Source organism: Lepus europaeus, chromosome 17, assembly GCF_033115175.1.
Source record: "Lepus europaeus isolate LE1 chromosome 17, mLepTim1.pri, whole genome shotgun sequence".
Lineage (NCBI taxonomy): Eukaryota > Metazoa > Chordata > Mammalia > Lagomorpha > Leporidae > Lepus > Lepus europaeus.
Window position 1 is genome coordinate 78,542,910 of NC_084843.1, and position 20,922 is coordinate 78,563,831.

At 48.7% G+C, this 20,922-nt stretch overlaps 1 protein-coding gene across 1 annotated transcript in view; it reads left to right on the top strand.

Annotated features, from left to right (window-relative positions):
- The first annotated feature begins 19,166 nt into the window (after positions 1–19,166).
- Positions 19,167–20,922, top strand: part of FRMPD2 (FERM and PDZ domain containing 2) — a 101,769-nt gene continuing 100,013 nt past the window's right edge. Inside the window, exons 1-2 of the mRNA XM_062214315.1 lie at positions 19,167–19,262; positions 19,839–19,977. Coding sequence (XP_062070299.1) covers positions 19,167–19,262; positions 19,839–19,977 — 235 coding nt within the window. The remainder of the gene's footprint in view (positions 19,263–19,838; positions 19,978–20,922) is intronic.

Here is a 20,922-nt window from a genome sequence, read left to right on the forward strand (position 1 = left end):
GCTCAAGGTGTGAATGACTAGACTATGTGCCACTTTTCTGATGCAGCAAACCCTTAGGGTATTGGACCTGTGCCTTCTCACAGGGCTCTGCCCTCAGAAGAAATCCACGCTTGCTTTGACTCTGCTGGCATCATCGTGAAATTCACCTTTGGACTTGAATTTGGTAAGTGAAATCTGTTGGAACGTTGGAGCCTGCACTTAGCAAAGATGATACGTGTGCCTCACAGCTGGTGTACACACATGTCTGGGGCAGTCTGGGGCACTGCAGGAGCTGGAAGGGAGAACTGGGCCCAGAACATGGGCTCAGGTAGGTATTGGTTATGGCAGCAGCAACAGTAGAAGCAGTGACCGTGACCCAGGTAGAGGAGGGACTGTGCTGGGACCACAGTGGGAGCTCACCCCCAGGGCATCTGCGTGAATATGAACTCTAGCGTGAACTCCAGGGGCAGAAACTGCCCGTACTCAGGCAGTAAACCTTGTGAGCACCAAAATCATAATTTTAAAACAAATTGTATTTTACTTATTTGAAATGCAGAGTGATAGAGAAAGGGAGAGCCAGAGAGATCTTCCATCCACTGCTTCACTCCCCCAAATGACTGCATTGGCTGGGGCTGGGTCAGGCCAAAGCCAGTGTGGTCTCCCATGTGGGCGCAGGGGCCCAGACACTTGAAACGTCTTCTACTGCTTTTCCAGGCCAGCTGCAGGGACCTGAATGAGAGGCGGAGCAGCTGGGACTTGAACTGGTGCTGTCACAGGGGATTCCGGCATCATAGGCAGTAGCTTAATCCACTGCACCACAATGCTGGTCCCCCAAATTGTAATGTTATTCCTGCAGTTAAGTATATCAAGGATTTATTAGAGTTCTCCTAAGAGTTTAGAATAACTGGTTTTTTGAAAAGTATGGCAACATTGCAAATAAATATTAATTGGTAGAAATAGAAATTAAGATTGACCTGTCACATTCAAGGAAAGAGAACCCTGTTTTCATACGAAACTTCAGTTATTACTGAGGAATAAATTTTAAAATGAACTCGTCCTTGTGATGGAAGATACAATGATGTAATGATAATGTATATATCAGTGCTTAGAATTACATGCAAGGCCGGCGCTGTGGCTCAATAGGCTAATCCTCCGCCTTGCGGCGCCGGCACACCGGGTTCTAGTCCCGGTCGGGGCACCAATTCTGTCCCGGTTGCCCCTCTTCCAGGCCAGCTCTCTGCTGTGGCCAGCGAGTGCAGTGGAGGATGGCCCAAGTGCTTGGGCCCTGCACCCCATGGGAGACCAGGAGAAGCACCTGGCTCCTGCCTTCAGATCAGCGAGGTGCGCCGGCCGCAGCGCACTGGCCGCAGCGGCCATTGGAGGGTGAATCAACGGCAAAAGGAAGACCTTTCTCTCTGTTTCTTTCTCTCATTGTCCACTCTGCCTGTCAAAAAAAAAAAAAAAAAGAATTATATGCAGGGGACAGCACTGTGGCACAGCAGGTTAAAGCCCTGGTCTGCAGTGCTGGCATCCCATATGGGTGCTGGTTCGAGTCCTGGCTGCTCCACTTCCAATCCAGCTCTCTGCTATGGCCTGGGAAAGCAGCAGACGATGGCTCAAGTCCTTGGGCCCCTGCACCCATGTGGGAAACCCGGAAGAAGCTCCAGGCTCCTGGCTTTGAATTGGCTCAGCTCCATCCATTGCAGCCATTTGAGGAGTGAACCAGCAGATGGAAGACTTCTCTCCCTGTCTCTCCCTCTCATTGTCTATAACTCTACCTCTCAAATAAATAATAAATGAAATCCTTTTTTAAAAAAGAATTATAAGCAAATCATGAAGCCACTTTGTTACTCATTCAACTTCCACATATGTCACAGGAAATGTGAAAGGAAACATTAAATTGCCATTGTATAAATTTACATTTAAGATTGCACAATTTACATGGAACTAAGCTATACAATGAGTTACATCTTTTTAGAAAAATGGCTTGAGAATGAGTGGTTCTAAAAGTACTGAAGTTTGTACTTTGAAATAATTTATCAGATGTTTATCCTGATATTGTCACAGCCTATAAAATACTCTGATTAGTTTCAGTAACCATTGAAGGAGAGATCCTTCTCAACATTTAAAATGATCAAAACTTATTTACCGTCTTATGCTTGCCATGAACAAATGATGTTGCTTTTAATCATATCAGTTGGAAGCTGTTTTTTTTTAAAGTAGCTAAACCTATTAATTTTGATGACCTTCCAAGTGAATTTGCGTAGCCAAAAAGACAGCACATTAATAATTGTCTTTATTATATTATATAAAATTATGACTCCAAAAATAGAGACTTTGGGGGTAACTTGTAGGTTTATGCTGTTACTCATGAATCATTATTATCCATATTATAAATAATAAGATAGCTTAAAAGGACAGAGATTATATTTTAGTCCTTTGTATGTTACTTTCTCCCTCGCTTTTTAAATAAGGGGTCCCCAATCTCATGTTGGGCTGTGTCTCATGAGTGCTATAGCTGGTACTGTCTCAGGCATTGAGTTTACCGAGAATGAGTCCATGATGTGGGGTAGAAACTTGTACCAATGCCTTGTGACCGTCAGGAAGGCATGGAAACCCAGCAAGCAGGCTAGCAAAGAAACAGCGGGCCCCCCAAAGCCTGAGGGCCGGGGCCAGCGCTGCGGCATAGCGGGCAAAGCCGCTGCCTGTTCCGCTGGCATCCCACCGAGAGCTGAGTTGTGGAATCTCGGCTGGGGAGGGCGGAAGAGGGGTCACTCTTGCTGATTGGCTGGTCTTGGCTTAGCGAGGGTCATTCCCATGAAGACACCCACGCAAGGGACTGTGGGGTGCCTTGGGTGTGCTCAGCTTCAAGAACAGAATTCTCTTAGGGATGGGGGATGTGGGTCAGCCAATCAGGAAGTTTAGCTTTTTAAGTGTAGTAAGGCTCTTACGCAGTATTTGCCCCGGCAATATCCCCATAGGGAAGAAGCTGCTTCCTTCAAGGGAGGTAACTAGGAGAGTTTATCTAGGGCTCTTCCAGAGGTGTGGAAAGGGTTAAAGGAAACCAGCCAGGTGGTGATGCAATGTCCTGCGCCCCCAAAAACCTGCAGGGGTGGGTATTGGAGCCTGCGGTTAAGACACCCATTGGGACACCCACATCCCGTAACTGAGCGCCTGGGTTCAAGTCCTGGCTCTGGCTTCTAACTCCAGCTTCCTGCCAATGTGCACCCTGGGAGGCAGCAGGTGATGGCCCAAGTACTTGGGTCCCTGCCACCCATGGGGGAGACCCAGATGGAGTCCTGGGCTCCTGGCCCAGCCCTGGCTATTGCAAGTAATTTGAGGGAGTGAACCAGCCAATGGAAAAACTCTCTTTTTCTCTCTGTCTCTCTTTCTTGCTCTCTTTGTCTTTCAAATAAAATTAAGTAATTTTTTAAAAAAATCACAAAAGCCTGGAACTTTGAGCAGCCTCAGAGAGCAAAGAGCTGCTTGCTTGGCAGGGGCTGTGGTCTGTGGTAGACAGCTGATGTAGACGGCCCCACCCATCTTGGCCTCCTGTCCTTCTGTCTTGCCCTTTAACCCTTGCCTCCCATTGGCCAAACACAGCCAGAGGCTGGGCACAGCGCAGAGAGTGGGTCTGAAGGAGCAAAGAAAGACCAAGCAGCACGTGTGTTTGCATGTGAGATGCACTCTGTCCAACAGTGATAGCAGCGATAGTGTGTGCTGCAATCCTGGCTGGGGTGGAGGCACCTACAGATCACTGTGATCACAAGAGGCCACTCCCAAAGGTTCATGGAAGCTTGCGTTGGAACTGGAACCTGGACTTGAACCTAGGCACTCTGATCAGAGATGCAAACACCCCAGAGGAGTTCTAACCACTATGCCAAACTCCTGCCCCTGTGAATTTTTTTGAAGATTTATTTATTTATTTGAAAGGCAGGGTTACACAGAGAGAGAAGGAGAGGCAGAGAGAGAGAGGTCTTCCATCTGCTGATTCACTCCCCGGTTGGCTGCAATGGCCGGAGATGCGCCAATCCAAAGCCAAGAGCCAGGAGTTTTTTTGGGGTCTCCCATGTGGGTACAGGGGCCCAAGGGCCTGGGCCATCTTCCACTGCTTTCCCAGGCCATAGCAGAGAGCTGGATGGGAAGTGGAGCAGCCAAGACCTGAACCGGTGCCCATAGGAGATGCCGGCACTGCAGGTGGCGGCTTTACTTGCACATGGCACTGGCCTACCTCTGTGAATTTTTAAAATACCTCTCACATACACGCAGACACATTGTTCATACATATTATATCATAATTATTATGAACATACATATGTATATATATGTATATGTATATACATATGAGACTACTTTAAAAGATCTTAGAAAATGGGATTGGAAAATAACTATTTTGATACAAAAATGTTGAAATGCATTCATACAAGGGGACTTCAAAAAGTTCATGTTAACTGTGTAGTATGAAAAAAACTATTGTTGATTTTGATTTTTTCACACCAAAATGGTTATCTTTTTAAATTTTATTTTATTTATTTGAAAGGTAGAGTTACAGAGACAGAGGAAAAGCCACACACACACACACACACACACACAGAGGTCTTCCATCCAGTAGTTCACTCCCCAGATGGCTGCAACAACCAGGGCTGGGCCAGGCCAAAGCCAAGAGTCAGGAGCTTCCTCTAGGTCTCCCATGTGGGTGCAGAGGCCCAAGGACTTGGGCCATCTTCCACTGCTTTCCCAGGCCATAGCAGAGAGCTGGATGGGAAGCGGAGTAGCCAAGACTGGTGCCCATATGGGATGCTGGCACTGCAGGCTGTGGTTTAACCTGTTACGCCACTGTGCTGACCCCAGGGGTTATCTTTTTTTTTAAGATTTATTTATTTATTTGAAAGTCAGAGTTACACAGAGAAAGAAGGAGAGGCAGAGAGGCAGAGAGAAAGGTCTTCTATCCACTGGTTCACTCCCCAATTGGCTGTAATGGCCGGAGATGCGCCAATCCGAAGCCAGGAGCCAGGAGCTGCTTCCTGGTCTCTCACACAGGTGCAGGGGTCCAAGGACTTGGACCATCTTCCACTGCTTTCCTAGGCCATAGCAGAGAGCTGGATAGGAAGAGAAGCAGCCAGGACTTGAACTGTATCCACTACGCCACAGTGCCGGCCCCCAGGGGTTATCTTTTAATCCCACCTTTCACAAACTTTTTAAAGTACCTCTCCCATAAGTGTGTAGATAAACGTGTGTGTGTGTGTGTGTGTGTGTGTGAAATCAAGAAACATAGCATACTACATTTTGGCAACAGAGAAAAATAACAACTACAAAAAAACCATCACCTGCGACTAGTTTCCTTGACATTCCCATTTTTTTTTCCTCCCAAACTCTGAATGTAAAGCTAGAGAGAACGAAGGATGATTCCTAGCTTGCCTAGCTTCATCTATCTCAGGGCAGGCAGGAACAGCCAGAGGCCTTGGAGGGGATGCAGTCCCTTCATATTACATGGTGCGTGTCTGTGTGTGTGCACACGCACACGCGTGCAGTGGAGGTACAGGGCAGAAGTTTGGGTCAGGCACGGGAGATTCAGGATGGGGCCTGATCTGTGCTTTCCCTCTTGCTCCATGTCATTATGTTCGTTTTTGAACTTGACCCTCACTGGTCGGCAGCCCTGGACTGGGTACCTGTCACCAGGGGGAAGTGGGCACAGTACTGAAGGCATCAAAGAAAGCGCCGACACAGCACAGAGCGTGGGGTAGAAGTGGGACCTTGCTGTTGTCCTGGGATTGGTCTCTGGTTGGAATCCACTGAGTCCCAGGCCACTGGCCTCCCTCCCGGATCTGAGCCATCCCGCATCTGAAGTGTCAGAAATCTCGCTGCTTCTCTCTGCACTCTGACCCTCTCGAATCTTCTTCCAGCTGAGCCCCTCTTAAGGGGGTCTTGATGTGAGAAACCAACAGCCATGCTTGTTCTTGGGTCCCCCCCAAGACACTACCTTTCTAAATGATGAATCCTTACTGGATGATTCTCAGGCCTGCCAAGTGCTATCTCCATGGAACTCACCAGGGCATAAGGAAGTTTACACCAATAAAATGAAGACCGGGGACCACAAGGCCTGGGTCAGATCCTTCTAGAATTCAGGGTTCCCAGACCAGAGCCCCCAGGTGTCACTCTGGCCTGTTTCTGAGTGGCTGTGCCCCGTGTTCTCCCTCACCCTGGCCAAGGATGGAGGACTCTGGAGGCCACGAGGAACTTTGACTTGCTGAACTCGTGGGCTCTCCTGCATAATTGCTAGAGGAAGAGGAAGAGAGACAGCCCAAAGTAATGCTGCCGGAATCCAGGAGACACAGAGATTGCTCTGCTATTTGCCTGCCCCAGACGGGAACTGCCCCATGGGAACTCAGGCTAGTATCTCTTCTCTGCCCGTCTGGATGTGGAGGACAACTCCTTCCCAGCTAAGCTTAGATGTTGAACAGGGTTTCTTTTTTCTTTTTTTTTTTTAAAGATTTATTTATTTATTTGAAAGGTAGAGTTATACAGAGGCAGAGAGAGAGAGAGAGAGAGAGAGAGAGAGAGAGAGAGATCTTCCGCAGGTTCACTCCCCAGATGGCTGCAACGGGCCAGAGCTGTGTTGATCTGAAGCCAGGAGCCAGGAGCTTCTTCCAGGTCTCCCACATGGGTGCAGGGGCCCAAGGACTAGGGTCATCATTTCCTGCTTTCCCAGGCCACAGAAGAGAGTTGGATGGGAAGTGGAGCAGCTGGGACTTGAACCAGCGCCCACATGGGATGTTGGTGCTGTAGATGGTGGCTTTTACCTGCTACACTATAGAGCCAGCCCCTCCAAGTTCCAATTCTTAGAGAATGGAAAAAGCATGGATCTCATGGAGCTGCAATGAGAGAAAAGCAAGAGTGGGCCGAAGCGAGCACATCTGGACAGTGGCACTGTGGGTGCTATGTGGGTCGGGCATCCCTCACTTCCTAGTCTATTAAGCCACAAGGAGCCCATCAGCCAATCAGCATGCAGTTGCTGAGCGTCTGCTGTGAGCCAGGCTTCGTTCTGGGTGCTGGATGTGCCACACAGTAGCAGACATTCTGGATTTTTCACCCGACAGCCACAAATCCCTTTCTTGCCGTGCCTCAGGGCTCATGTTTGTGCACACCGCAAGGAACATGTGCCCTGGAAATCTGAGCTGCTCCTCCTCGCCAAGGAGAAACATGACTGATCAGTGCCAATCACTGGTCAGTTTTATATCACTTGGGTTTAGGGGTGGGCCCTTGACCTCATCTGGGAAACGATGTGAAAAGGAAAATTTTAGGGATTCTAGAAAAGATGATGCAAGAGCATTAAGTTCTTTCTCTTCCTTCTGACATATGGGAGTCAAGGCGTGAAGCCTGGAGCTGCAGCAGCCCTTCTTCTATTTGAGAGCAGACGGGGCTCTGATGTCGAGCTGCTTGGTGTGCACCTGGCTGCACAGATGCTCTTGGTTGCCCTGGTTTTCCTCGCTGCTTCTGTCACATGCAGCTGCAAACACACAGCCTGTGACAGATGCACGAGCAAGCTGGGTGAGACCCCTCCCCTCGTGTAGCTTCTGTCCATCAACGGTGACGTAGAAAACAAACAAGAAACAGACACACAGTATGAAAGTAAAAATGATCATTGCTACAAAGAGTATGAAGAAGGCAAGGAGCCCCAGACAGATGAGGACCTGCTACTTAAGAGACAGCTGTTTTACGAAGGAAACACTTGCACAGAGACCTGAGTGAAGTGAGGAAGTAAGCAAGGGAAGATCCTGGGAGAGTGTGTGCAAAGTAGCAGGAACAGCACGTGCAAAGGCCTATTGGAAGGATGGCAAAAATACACACGTGACTGCAGTGGAAAAAATCAAGGGGAGGGGCAGTGCCATGGCATAGTAGGCTAAGCCTCTGCCTGCTATGCAGGCATCCCATATGGGTGCAGGTTTGAGTCCCGGCTGCTCCTCTTCTGTCCAACTCCCTGGGAAAGCAATGGAAGATGGCCCAAGTGCTTGGGCCCCTGCACCTAGTGAGAGATCTGGAAGAAGCTCCTGGCTCCTGGCTTTGGATCTGTCCAGCCCCAGCCATCCATCATAGCCATTTGGGAAATAAAACAGCGAAATGTTCTCTCTCCCTCCCCCTCCCCCTCCCCCTCCCCCTCCCCCTCTCCCTCTCCCTCTCCCTTTCCCTCTCCCTCTCCCTCTCTCTCTGTAACTCTACCTCTCAAATAAATAAATAAAATCTTTAAAAACGAGAGAGAGAGAAGTCAAGGGGAGAGTGGTGGAGCCGGGCTTAGAGCTCAGAGAACTTCACGGACCGTGGAAAGGCATTCGGATTTTACGCAGTGTGACGGGATCCACAGGAAGATCCCAAGCAAGGTCACATCGGGGACAGCTGTGGTTGCTGAGTGGACTGTGTGCAGGCCTTCTACTGGAGCAGCGCTGGCCTGGGCACTACTTCAGTGGCTCACCCAGAGGAGGGTGGCTGGGGGATGCTGGTGGGGAGAGACCCAGCGCGATGTGAAGGACTCCCTGATTTCTTGTCCTGGGGCAGCTCGGTGGATGAATGGTGATGGCATTTAGATGATTAGAAACGGGGAGGAGGCAAAGGTTTGTTTGGGGGGGGGTGAGAATTGCAAATCAACTGGTTTCTTTTCAGATTTGCTCCTTCTTGGTCTTCCATGTGGGTGGCTACATGGGACATCACCTGCTGCCTCCCAGGTGCACTAGCTGGAAGCTGGATCTGAAGTGTGGTGTACCTGGGACTCATCCCAGCACCGAGACATGGGAAGTGGGTACCCCCAGCAGCAGCTTCACCCCCTGCACCACAATGCCCGTCCCCTAGAGTTTTTAAAATAACATCACACAAAGTTATAAGGGGAGAATAGAACTCAAAACAGACAATAATCACTAAGTAAGGCTCACCACTCTCTCCCCAAAGCATCTGCTGTCGTGTGTCTCATGACTCCTTCCAGATCAAAGATAGGCACACAGATATCTGGTTGTCAGTGAACCTGTTTGCAATGAAAGAAACCACACCAGGCTGTTCCACACCTTTTGCTTTTCAAAACATTTTCTTGGCAATTGCTAAATGCCAGTGTGTATGCACGCACACACACACACACATCTGCTCGTCTTCTTTACCCAGCTGGGTAGCTACTTTCCCACCAGGTGGGAATCCTGATTTTTCCATCTAGCCATTCTTGATGGACACTTCAGTAGTTTTCAGGTTTTTTTTTTTTTCTATTAGAAAAAACACCCTGCAATGAGCATCCTCTTCCAGATGTTCCAGTGAACTTTTGCAAGAACGTCCGTGGGGTTACATTCTAGCGGTTGGATTTGCAAAGGATGTGCGCTTTTATGCATTTAATTAAATTCCCGCAGAGAGCTTGCACATTCCCACAACTGGCACAGGAGGGGGCGGTGCTCATTTACCATGCCCCCACCAGCGCTGGGTCTCATCAACGTTTACCATTCAGTCCAGCAAAAATGCTTCTTTTCTTTTTTCTTTTTAAACATACCTCTCAGTTTTGACCCCACTATTGATTCCAAGGACTCAAAAGACCTGTTCTTTTGCAGCTACCTCTGCAGAGCTATGATCTATTTCTTGCTGCTCCCTGTCTCTGCTGGTTCCTTTCTGAACCCAAGATCCTGAGACTGCAAGGACTCCTCTTCCCCCTTCTCCAGCCGTAGTCCACGTGCCTTCCCACGGGTAGCTCCAGGCTGTCCGGCCCTGATTATGATCATGGGAGGTTCTCTGTCCCCTTGGGTGCAGCTCCAAAGTGTGACTCTATGGACAGGTGGGGAGGATGGATGAATGGACACCGAGCCTGGGTTCTGGGGCTGTCCCCATTCCTTGCAGGGTCTTCGGTTTGATTGGACCAGGAGATAAAGCGACATCGTGTCACAGCACTCCTCCACCGCCCCCCCATCAACCTCCCATTGTAGCGCCTAATCCGGTTGAGCTCTTATCAGCCGCCTTCTGGGTCACCGGCTTGGAGGATGAAGGCTGCAGAGGTAGCTCAGTCTGCTCTCAGGCCTGGGCACAGGGCCTGGGGCAGCAGAGCTGGGGCAGAGACAGGAAGGGGCCTTGTTGACTCAGTCCCCAGGCAGCCGAGTGCTTGGTGACAGTCAACAAAGGCAGCAGCCACGGTGGCGGTGGCGGTGCTAGCAGCTACAGACAGACTTGCAAGAGATCCCAGCTCGTTACTGGAAAATTGTCCCACGATGAAGGCCTAGCTGGGTCCTGGAGATGCTCCCATGCAGCCTGTGACGAAGCACACAGGTACCCCTTGCTATCATTCTCTTTTATGATTTGGGGAAAGGGCAAATCCATTCCTGGGTCTGGGTGTTGGGCAGGAGGAGGTTGGAGCCGAGCTAGGCAGAGTGTTTGTGACTTTTTTGCAGTATTATTTGGGGGTCTTAGTTGTTCCAGGCCACTGGACAGGCATTGTGTCTGTTCTGTAAGCAGTGACACGCACGCGGAACAGGAAACAGGGACTGTGGAGTCAGTCCAACCCTGGTTTGATTTACTGCTTGGTTACTCAGCATCTGTGCAAAATCAAACACATGTTTTAGCTTTCCTGAGTCTTGGTCTCCTCACCTGCATAGTGGGGATGGTAATGCCCACATGACAGCATTGTCGAGGGCTCATAGGGTGGCAGATGTTGAGCACTTAGCATGTACCTGGTGCCTAAGAGTAGCCCAATAAATGGTGGCTGCCATTATTTTCCAGAAATGAGCATTTTTATATTGCTCATAAAAATCAATAATTTAAGGTATAGAGACTCAAGCCATGTCTAGCTGCCTTCCAGAAAACAATGGAGATGAAAACAATGTGAACTGTTCTCTGTGTTTTATATCCATGCTTAAAGAAAAGACAAAATTTAGTAGAGTTGTCAAAAATTAATTCTTTTTTAAATTTAGAGAGCTTCCAATCACTGGTTCATTCCCCAAATACCTGCAATGGCCAGGGCTGGGTCTGGCTGAAGCCAGGAGCCTGGAACTCTATCCAGGTTTCCCCATGGGTGGCAGGGGTCCAAGCACTTGGGCCATCCTCTTCTGCTTTCCCAGGTGCGTTAGCAGGGAGCTGGATTGGAAGTGGGGACTGGAACTGGCAGTTTGATTTAAGTGTGAATGTGGATGTTTGATAACAGAAAAGGTTAAGCTTGCAAGGAAGGTTTCTGTGGCTTGAATTTTATTCAGAAGTTTCTAGGGAGCCATTGATGATTTAACACGATATGTGGCATGATTGTCTTTCAGTATTAGAGGTATTCTTGTGGAGCAACATAGGTGTGGAATTGGAGGTGATGGAGCCTGGAATGGTGATGGATGGCCTCATTCAAGGGACCACAGTGGGGATGTAGAGGAAGCAGGTGCCACCTGCACTGTGCAAAACTAGCAAACATGTGTATATAAAGACACATGAGTTCATTGTCAATTTTACTGACATGAAGGGTGGATATTGTACCATTACGAGTAATAAAATATGAAAACTCTGTGTTGCAAGTTCAATATAGCCAATTGATTCCCACAGAATGCACTCACTGATTTTTGTTGAACTCTTTTTTTTTTAAAGATTTACTTATTTATTTGAAAGGCAGAGTTGCAGAGAGGCAGAGGCAGAGAGAGAGAGAGAGAGAGAGAGAGAGAGAGAGAGAGAGGTCTTCCATCCGCTGGTTCACTCCCTAGATGGCCTCAAAGGCTGGAGCTGTGTTAATCTAAAGCCAGGAGTCAGGAGCTTCTTCTGGGTCTCCCACATGGGTGCAGGGACCCAAGGACTTGGGCCATCTTCTGATGCTTTCCTAGGCCACAGCAGAGAGCTGTATGAGAAGTGGAGCAGCTGGGACTCGAACCAGCGCCCATATGGGATGCCGGCACTGCAGGTGGCAGTTTCACCTGCTACACCACAGCCAGTCCTGTTGAGCTCTTATACTCTCAGCCAGCTTGGGCTTGCAAACGGTAAGCAAGTGAAGAGCTAATGCGAATGCTGGTTGATATTCTTGTTTGCATTGGCAAATGAGAAGCAAGTGCAGCAACGAAGATGAATGTCTAAACTTCACTCGCTTGTCAATGACGTGAATGACTTCTTCACCGAATTCGAAGACGATGTTTGTGCTATTCATAATGTAACAGCTATAAACAGGACACACTCTTAGGCTCAATCTGTGCCATTAACATTTTCTCCATTGCTTTCTTAAATCTGGACAATCCACAGAATCGTGAACCAGCTCTGATTGGTAGCTTTGGTCCCTTCCAGTGGTATAAATACCCCTACCATCCCAATTACAAGCCCCCAGTTGTGGAATCACTGAACCCAAGCTGGGCAGAGAGGAAGGTTGTCCTACTGTCACATAATATTTCTAGTGCTGAAATCCAATTGATTTAAATAAGCTCAGGAGCATAGATAATAGTGAAAGGTAGTAAAAATAATTAGGAACTGGTCATTTTTTTTTCACTTTAATGTTATTGGAACTTACTTCATTGAAAGTTTTTTTTAAACTTATTTTTTGGGGAAAGGTTGTATTTAACAACCAGTTTGCAAAAACTGCTGTAAGTTTTAAAATTGGCTTTTACTGGCCTTCTTCAGCATATAACAGGGTCCAAGAGGGTTTATTTATTCATTTATTTATTAAAAATTTATTTGTTTAGGGGCCAGTGTTGTGGCATAATAGCCGCTGCCCGCAGTGCCGGCATCCCATACAGGCACTGATTCAAGTCCCAGCTGCTCGGCTTCCAATCCGGTTCTCTCTCTGCTATGGCCTGGGAAAGCAGCAGAAGATGGCCCAAGTCCTTGGGTCCCTGCACTCATGTGGGAGACCCAGAAGAAGCTCCTGGATCCTGGCTTCGGCCTGGCCTACCCAAGCTGTTGTGGCCATTTAGGGGGTGAACCAGCGGATGGAAGATCTCTCTCTCTGTCTCTTCTTCCTTCTCTCTCTAACTCTGCCTTTCAAATAAATAAAATAAATCTCTACAAAAAAAGAAAAAATAAACAAAAATTTGTTTATTTAGTAAAGACAGAATGAGAAGAAGAGGGAGAGAGAGAGAGAGAGAGAGAGAAGAGAGAGAGAGATCTCTTCCATGTGCTTGTTTATGCTCCAAATGGCTACAATGGCCAGGGCTAGACCAGGCCAAAGCCAGGAGCCTGGAACTCCATCTGGGTCTCCCACGTAGGTGCAGAGGTCCAAGCACTTGGGCCATCTTCCACTGCTTTTCCAGGTGCAGTAGCAGGGAGCTGGATTGGAGACAGAGCATCTGGGACACTAACCAGTGCTCTAATATCGGATGCCAGCATTGCAAGCGGTGGCTTGACACTGGGCCACAACGCCGTCCCCTCCCAGAGAATTTTAAAGAAGCAGAACCAGGTGAGGGTAAAACGAGAAGTAGGAATGAGAGAAGTGGAGAAAGAGGAAGAATCCCTGCTCTCTGGGGATGAAGACATCTCTCACCCAAGTTGTAGACAGAGGAGCACGTTCAGGGTGCAATTCAGTACTGGGCTTCTAGAAAACACTACGGAAAAAGGACCAGCAATTCACACACAGAACAGGGGAGGAGAGAGCCACTTGTAGGCCCCTGAGGGACAGTGGTGGGGTCTTTGAGTCCCCGCACCGAGACCTCCGGGCCAGGCACATCAGAGCCCAGTAGATGGAGCACCTAGGCCGGTGGGGTTTACTTTGGCCAAGCTGTTCTGCATTAGGCCTTGCTCTCAAGTCGTGTTGACTTTGCCCTGCTGTGCACTCAGTGTAAGACAGCTCCCTGCAAACTCTGCTCGAAGGAGGATCTGGAAGGTGATGCGAGCCTTCCTGCTCAGTTTCTGGGCTCTCCCTTGCCTGTGCCACCCCTGCTCGGTCCCGCTCCCTGATCTTAAGGTGGTGGAGGAAGGAGGGGGCCTGTTCAGAGGCTCCCACTGAACCGAGGGAGCCCACTTGGTGGTAGGCCATCCATCCCTTTTCTGTTTCTTTCTTTCTTTTTATTCTGTATCATTACTTTAAGAAAAATATTTTATTTATTTATTTGAGAAGCAGATTTACAGACAGAGAGGAGGAGAGTCAGAGAGATGGACCTTCCATTTGCTGGTTCAACTCCCCAGATGGCCGCAACAGCTGGAGCTGGGCTCATGTGAATCTAGGAGCCAGGAGCCAGGAGTTTCTTCTGGGTCTCCTATATGGGTGCAGGGGCCTAAGCAGTTGGGCCATATTCCACTGCTTTCTCAGGCCATAGCAGGGAGCTGGGTGGAAAGTAGAGCAGCTGGGACTCGAACTGGTGCCCATAAGGGATGCTGGCACTGCAGGCAGCGGCCCTACCCGTTACACCAGAGCGCCAGCCCCTGTATCTTTACTTTTAATCCTACTGGTGCCTTTATATTTAAAGTGAATGTCTTGTAGACAACGTAATTGGATTTTGCTCTTTTGATGCACTTTGTCAATGTCAGTTTCTGTCTTTTGATTGGTGTATTCAGGCCGTTCATATTTGAAGTAATTATTGATACATTTGAGTGAATAGCCAACTAGTTGTAACTGTTTTCTATTTATTGTGCTTTTTGCTTTTTATTTTTAAAAAAGATTTATTTATTTTAAAGCTAGATCATCAGAGAGAGAGAGAGAGAGAGAGAGAGAGAGAGAGACCTTTGCATCTGCTGATTCACTCCTCAAATGGCTGCAACAGCAGGTGCAGGCCAGGCTGGAGCCAGAACTCCATCCTGGAGTTGGGTGGCAGGGGCTCAAGTCCTTAGGCCACCATCTGCTGCCTTCCCAGGTGCATTAGCAGGAAGTTGCATGGGAAGTGGAGTAGCTGGGACTCGAACCAGGCATTGCATGTGGGATGTGATCTTCCCAAGGGTAGGCTTAACCTACTGCGCCACAACACGCACACCTTGTTTCTTTCTTTTCTAAAAACTCTGCTCCTATTTTCTGCTGCCTGTAGTTGTCATTGAGCATTTGATATGATTCCACGTCCTCTCCTGACTCAGAATACCGGCTATGCTTGGTTTTAGAATTACTTCTAGTGTTTGCCCTAGAGTTTGCAGGGTAACTTAAGATAACACCTGTGTATGTAAGTACCTGTTAGGGGTGCTCTCAATTCTCCTTCCCAGCCTTTATATGGGGCTGGCATTCACTTCACATTGTCATTGCTGTGATTGTCTGGATGAGGAGTTATTCCTTTTTAGAGTGACTGAGGATAAGTGTGACCTCCAATGTGGCCTAAGCAATGTTCCTCTTCTCTGAAGAAACTCTAAGGCATTTCTTAGCAGGCAGCCCCCTGGTGGCCAACGTCCTTATTTGTTCTCCTCAGTTTTGAAAGATAATTTTGCTGGGTATAGAATTGTAGGCTAGTACCTCCTGATTTTGAGACTATAATACCTTGCTCCACTCTTTTCTTGGTTGAACGGTCTGTGAAGAGAAATCCGTGGTCATTCTTACCCTGTTCTCTACCATAGGTTAAGTGATTTTTTTTTCTCTCTGGTTTCTGGCATGATTTTTCTCTCTGTGTTTGGTTTCCTGCTGTTGGCATATGAAATGCCTGGGTGCTGATGTTTTTATGTCTATCCTGCTTAGCTTGTTTTCTGAGCATACTATATAGGGCGGTGAGGGTCTGTTCATTGATTTTGGAAACTCCTCCACCATCCTTAGTTCCAGTATTTTCACTGCTTCTTTTTCTCTTCTCCTTCTGGTATTTCATTACTCACTGTAGTAATTGATCTTGAAGGTTCTGTTAATTTCCCCCTGTTGTTTTTCTCTTGGCATTTCAGTTTGAGAAGTTGCTATGGACACATCCTCAAGTTCATTGTCCTCTCTGCTTCTGTTAGCTGACTGTTCTTGCATGTTGTCCACTTTTTCGTTTGGAGACCTTAGCATATTGATAGCAATGACTTCAAATTCCAGTTACTTGAAGTTACTTCAAATTCCAAGGCTCCTGCCATATCAGAGACTGACTCTGTCACTCACTTTGTCTCTTCAGACTGGGTTTTCCTTGCTCTTACACATGTTCGGGATTTTTCTATTCAAGCCACACATGCTGTATGAAATGACAGCAACTTGGGCAGACAGACCACCTGTGTGGACATTTCTGTCAATCTGGCTGAGACTTGCATAGTGACGTCTGCCGCAGCTGTAGGTTGGAAGATTGATTTTGTGCATCGACCTGACTGGGGCATGGGGTGCCCAGATCAAGCTTTATTTCCGGGTGTGTGATTATAAGGGAAGAAGATCAGCGTTTGAACCAGTGGATTCAACAAAGCAGACAGCCCAGCCCGGTGTGGGTCAGTGCCATTGAGGCAAGACTAGAACATAAGGCAGAGGAAGGAGGAATCCAGCCCTTGTTCTCTGCCTCGCTGCTTGCCTGCCTCGTCTCATCTCACCCGCTCCTGTCCTTGCACTGGGATTTCCTTCACTGGCTCTGCTCGGGCTCGGGTCTTCAGACTTGGCGTACATTCTACCTCCAGCTTTTCTGAGTCTTGTAGGCAGCAGATTCTGAAATGTCTCAGCCTCCGCAGTTTCATGAGCCACTTCCTTGTGATGAATCGGTATTTCTCTCTCTCTCTCTGTCACACACACACAAGGGTACTTCCAAAAGCTCATGGCAAGATTGAAGTACAGATAAGTTTATTGGGGTGCAAAATGTTTGCCACCCATGCATTTGAGTCGTCTTCATGAAGTTCATGGAGGACACGTGGTATGGGGCAGTGGGGATGGGGGACGTGGGGAGGTCGCACCTGCTGTTTTGTCCCGTGCTGTTTCCAGCTGTCTCTAGAGACTCCCTCTCACGTAGAACTGCAGCCTTGCTATACTTTGCTGTTCTTCTTGCCAGGTTCATGATGCAGGAGTTGAACATTAACCAAACATGGGGTGAAACGGCTCTTTTTCTACATCCATCACTCACTTCGTGGAACATAATATTGCAAGGCTGACTTTAAAGGCGCAGGACCAGGCTGCTCTTTCATTGCACAGCTTTAATGACTTGAAGGCTCACTGAAATGCACTAGCTTTAGTTGGTCTCCTTAGCTTGCAACCTGATCCCTCCCCTCTTAAGAGACCTGCATGGCCCTTTCTAGCCTGGTGACTTTTGTGACCTTGGGTCAGATGCACTCTCAGCTTCCTCATCTTGATGTTGGGACTGTTCAGACCTTGCCTCTTTGCACCAGGAATCATCACAGTTTATGAGAACTCTGCAAGCTGCAAAGGACTCCTGTCTCTAGAAATCAATACTATGAGGCCGGCACTGTGGCTTAGCCAGTGAAGCTGCAGCCTGCAGCGCCAGCATCCAATTAGCCTTGAAACCTTAAAAAGGGACGGAACAGTGCTTCCCACAGGATAGGCAGGACTAGACATCAGGGGAACACAAACTGTCTTTTCTTTTAAGATTTATTTTTATTTATTTGAAAGACAGAGTTACACAGAGAGGTAGAGACAGAGAGAGAGGGAGGTCTTCTACCTGCTGGTTCACTCCCTAAATGGCTGCAACAGCCAGAGCTGTGCCATTCTGAAGCCAGGAGCTTCCTCTGGGTCTCCCATGTGGGTGCAGTGTCCCAAGGACTTACTGCTTTCCCAGGCCATAGCAGAGAGCTGAATTGGAAGTGGAGCAGCCGGCACTGGAACTGGCAACCATACGGGATGCTGGCACTTCAGGCCGGGGCTTTAACCCGTTGTGTCACATCGCCGGCCCCCACAAACTGTCTTAATAATATCTAATTATGGGGGCCAGTACTGTGGCATAGCAGGTAAAGCCACTGCCTGCAGTGCTGGCATCCCATATGGGCGCCAGTTCGAGTCCCAGCTGCTCCACTTCAGATCCAGCTCTCTGCTATGTCCTGGGACAGCAGTGGAAGATGGCCCAAGTCCTTGGGCTCCTGCACCTGTGTGGGAGACCTGGAAGAGGCTCCTGGCTTCTGGTTTTGGATCTTCCCAGCTCCAGCTGTTGCGGCCATCTGGGCAGTGAACCAGAGGATAGAAGACCTCTCTCTTTCTCTGCCTCTGTCACTTTGTAACTCTACCTTTCAAATAAATAAGTAAATAAATCTTTAAAAAACTAATATTGAATTACATTTTCAGGATTTTTTCAGAAACTATCAAGAAGAGCCATCGAAGTCTCACAATTCTCAAGCTAATTGCTCCTTTCATGAGGAAAGACCCCAGGCTCGGAGCCTTTGGAAAGCAAGAATTCAGAAATTTCAAAAAATTAGTTAGGATTATCTGTTTACACTCATTAATACATGTTTTCCGTGGACTGTAATGATACATGACAGATCTCCCCCAAAATTCATGAAAATGCAAATTATGAAAAACTGCATGGATTTCAATGTTTTTCACACCAAAAAAGACTTATCTTTTAATTCCAGTCTCCAAGAATTTATTTAAAGCAGCTTTGTACAGTTTCCTTTTGAAATACATGCATTTAAATTGGAAAAAAAAAACCATGTTAATAGTACAAAGAAGAAAAGAATGTGGCAAATCCTAGAGAAATGCTATGGAAAAGACAGGATATGGGAGGAACACTCCCTTCAAACGCCTGGAGAAGTTTCTGAATTCAGTGTTCACTCTCTCCTCCATGTTGTAAGCCCAGCCACCCCGCAGTACTGCACAGAGGTGGGGGCTGCTGGTACCTCCCTCTCTTTTTAAAAAAGATTTAGGTATTTAGTTGAAAGGGCAGAGTTGGAGAGAGAGAAAGAGAGCTAGAGAGAGATCTGTTGGTTCACTCACCAAGTGGCTGCAATGTTCAGAGCTGGGTCAGGTCAGAGCCAGGAGCCAGGAGCTCCATCCAAGTCTCCCCCATGGGTGGCAGGGGCTATCTTCTGCTGCTTTCCCAGGTGCATTAGCAGGGGGCTGGATAGAAGTGGAGCAGCCGGGACTTGAACCAATGTTCATACAGCGGCAACTCGCTGCCCCACAACTCCGGCCCCAGGGCTGCTGCCTTTCCTGCAGGAGTGTTTTCTGTCTCTCACACCCATCTTGGAAGGCAGGACTTGCCATCTCCACCTGATGGACGGAGGAAACCAGCCTGGAAAGGTGCCCTGCTCCAGCGTTATTGTAGCCGTACCAAGACCAGGGTCTGGGATGTGGGACACAGAGCAGCAAAGCCTTGTTGAGAAGGCAACAGTGCCCTACAGGACACCCAGGAGGCCAGACTCAGAGGAGCTCACCACGGGAGAGTCCTGGCAGGCAAAAACCCTGCCACTGTGAGCTCTCAAGAGGCAGCATGACCTTTTGCTCTTGGGGGAAAGAAGCGGTTAGCCCTCGGCTCTCGACCTGTGTGGCGGCAGGTGGATTGCAGGTGCGCGTCCAATGGGAGGAGGTAAGAGGAGTGGCATTGCGGCACAGACGCCTAAGATGGCTCTGGCCACGCCGGCATCCTACGGCATTTCGAGTCCCAGCTACTCTGCTTCTGATCCAGCTCCCTGCTACTGTGCCTGGGAAGGCAGCGGATACCTCCCACGTGGGAGACCCGGATGGAGTTCCTGGCTGCTGGCTTTGGCCTGGCTCAGACCTGGCTGTTGCAGCCATGGGGGAGTGAATCAGCAGATGGAAGACTGATTTCTCTCTTTCTCTCTCTCTTTCTGATAAATACATGAATAAATCCTTTTTTTTTTTTTTTTGAGAAAGCAAAGGGAGGAAGCATGGAGGGAGATATAAGGCAGGCGTGGGGGGCGGGGAAGGGGTGTTTCTGAGAGTTCATGTCTCAGGAGCCCCACACCCTCCCTGGCTCCTCCCCTGGGTGCCTGATTTGGTGACGCGGGGGTATTTGAGGCACTTCATGTTTCTAGCACCTCGATCCTGGCAGACAGATGGGAACAATTAACACCATGTCTAAAAAATCTCAGAGTTGGAAGCTGCTCTGCGTGCAGCCCTGGTGTTTAAAACGGCTCTGCAGGCGGCAGGAGAAGGAAATGGAGGTGTGCTGAGCGCCTGTCACACGCGGGGCTCCTCAGCATACTGCGCCCAGCAGTTCCCTGGGGTCGCAGCTACCATTCAGCCCCATTGCTCAGGTTGCAAAACTGAGGCTCCCGGAGGTTAGGTCAGGGCCCTGTGCGGAGGGGCACAGAACCAGCAGGTCAGGGAACCAGGCACTCAGCCTCCAGAGAGCAAGTCAGCCAACAGGTAGAGTGTTGAGTGGGAAATGCCTCTGCCCCCTGAACAAATCCACACTCTGATTTGCAGCACCCATGAATGTTGTCATCTTTGGCAAAGAGGACTCTGCAGGTGCAAGAAGTTTAAAGCCTCTTTTTATAAAATTAAAAAATGTATTTATTTATTGGAAAGGCAGATTAATAGAGGAGAGGCTGAGGCTGAGGCAGAGAGAGAGAGAGAGAAGTTCTTCCATGTACTGTTTCACTCCCCAAATGGCTGCAACGGCCAGGACAGGACCAGGCCGAAGTCAGGAGCCAGGAGCTTCTTCCAGGTCTCCCACATGGGTGCGAGGGCCCAAGCTCTTGGGCCATGCTCTGCTGCTTTCTCAGGTCATTAGCAGAGAGCTGGGTTAGAAGTGGAACAGCAGGGACTTGAACCGGCACCCGTTAGGGATACAGGCACTTCAGGCTTCAGCTTTACCCACCATGCCACAGCGCCAGCCCCAGGTTATAACCTCTTGAGATGGGGAAATCATTCTGGATTATCCAGCTGGGCCTCCCAGAGGGAGGCAGGGGGGGAATTTTAAAACAGGCAGAAGAGGAGGAGAAGGTGGTGGGACCATGGAGGTAGAGACGGGAGTGGGGTGGCCACAGCCAAGGCGTGCCGGCCGTGGGCAGAGCCGGGAGAGGGAAGGGTGAATATTTTTCCCTGGAGCCCCTGGAAGGAACATGGCTTGGCAGGTGGCCTCTTCATTTCATCTCACTGACCCTGGCTTCAGACTTGAAGTTTCTAGAACTTCATGGTAATAACTTTCTGTCATTTCCAGTTATCTGGGTAGCAGCCACAAGAAACTAATGCAGAACCTGAAATAGAATCCTGATGGAGAG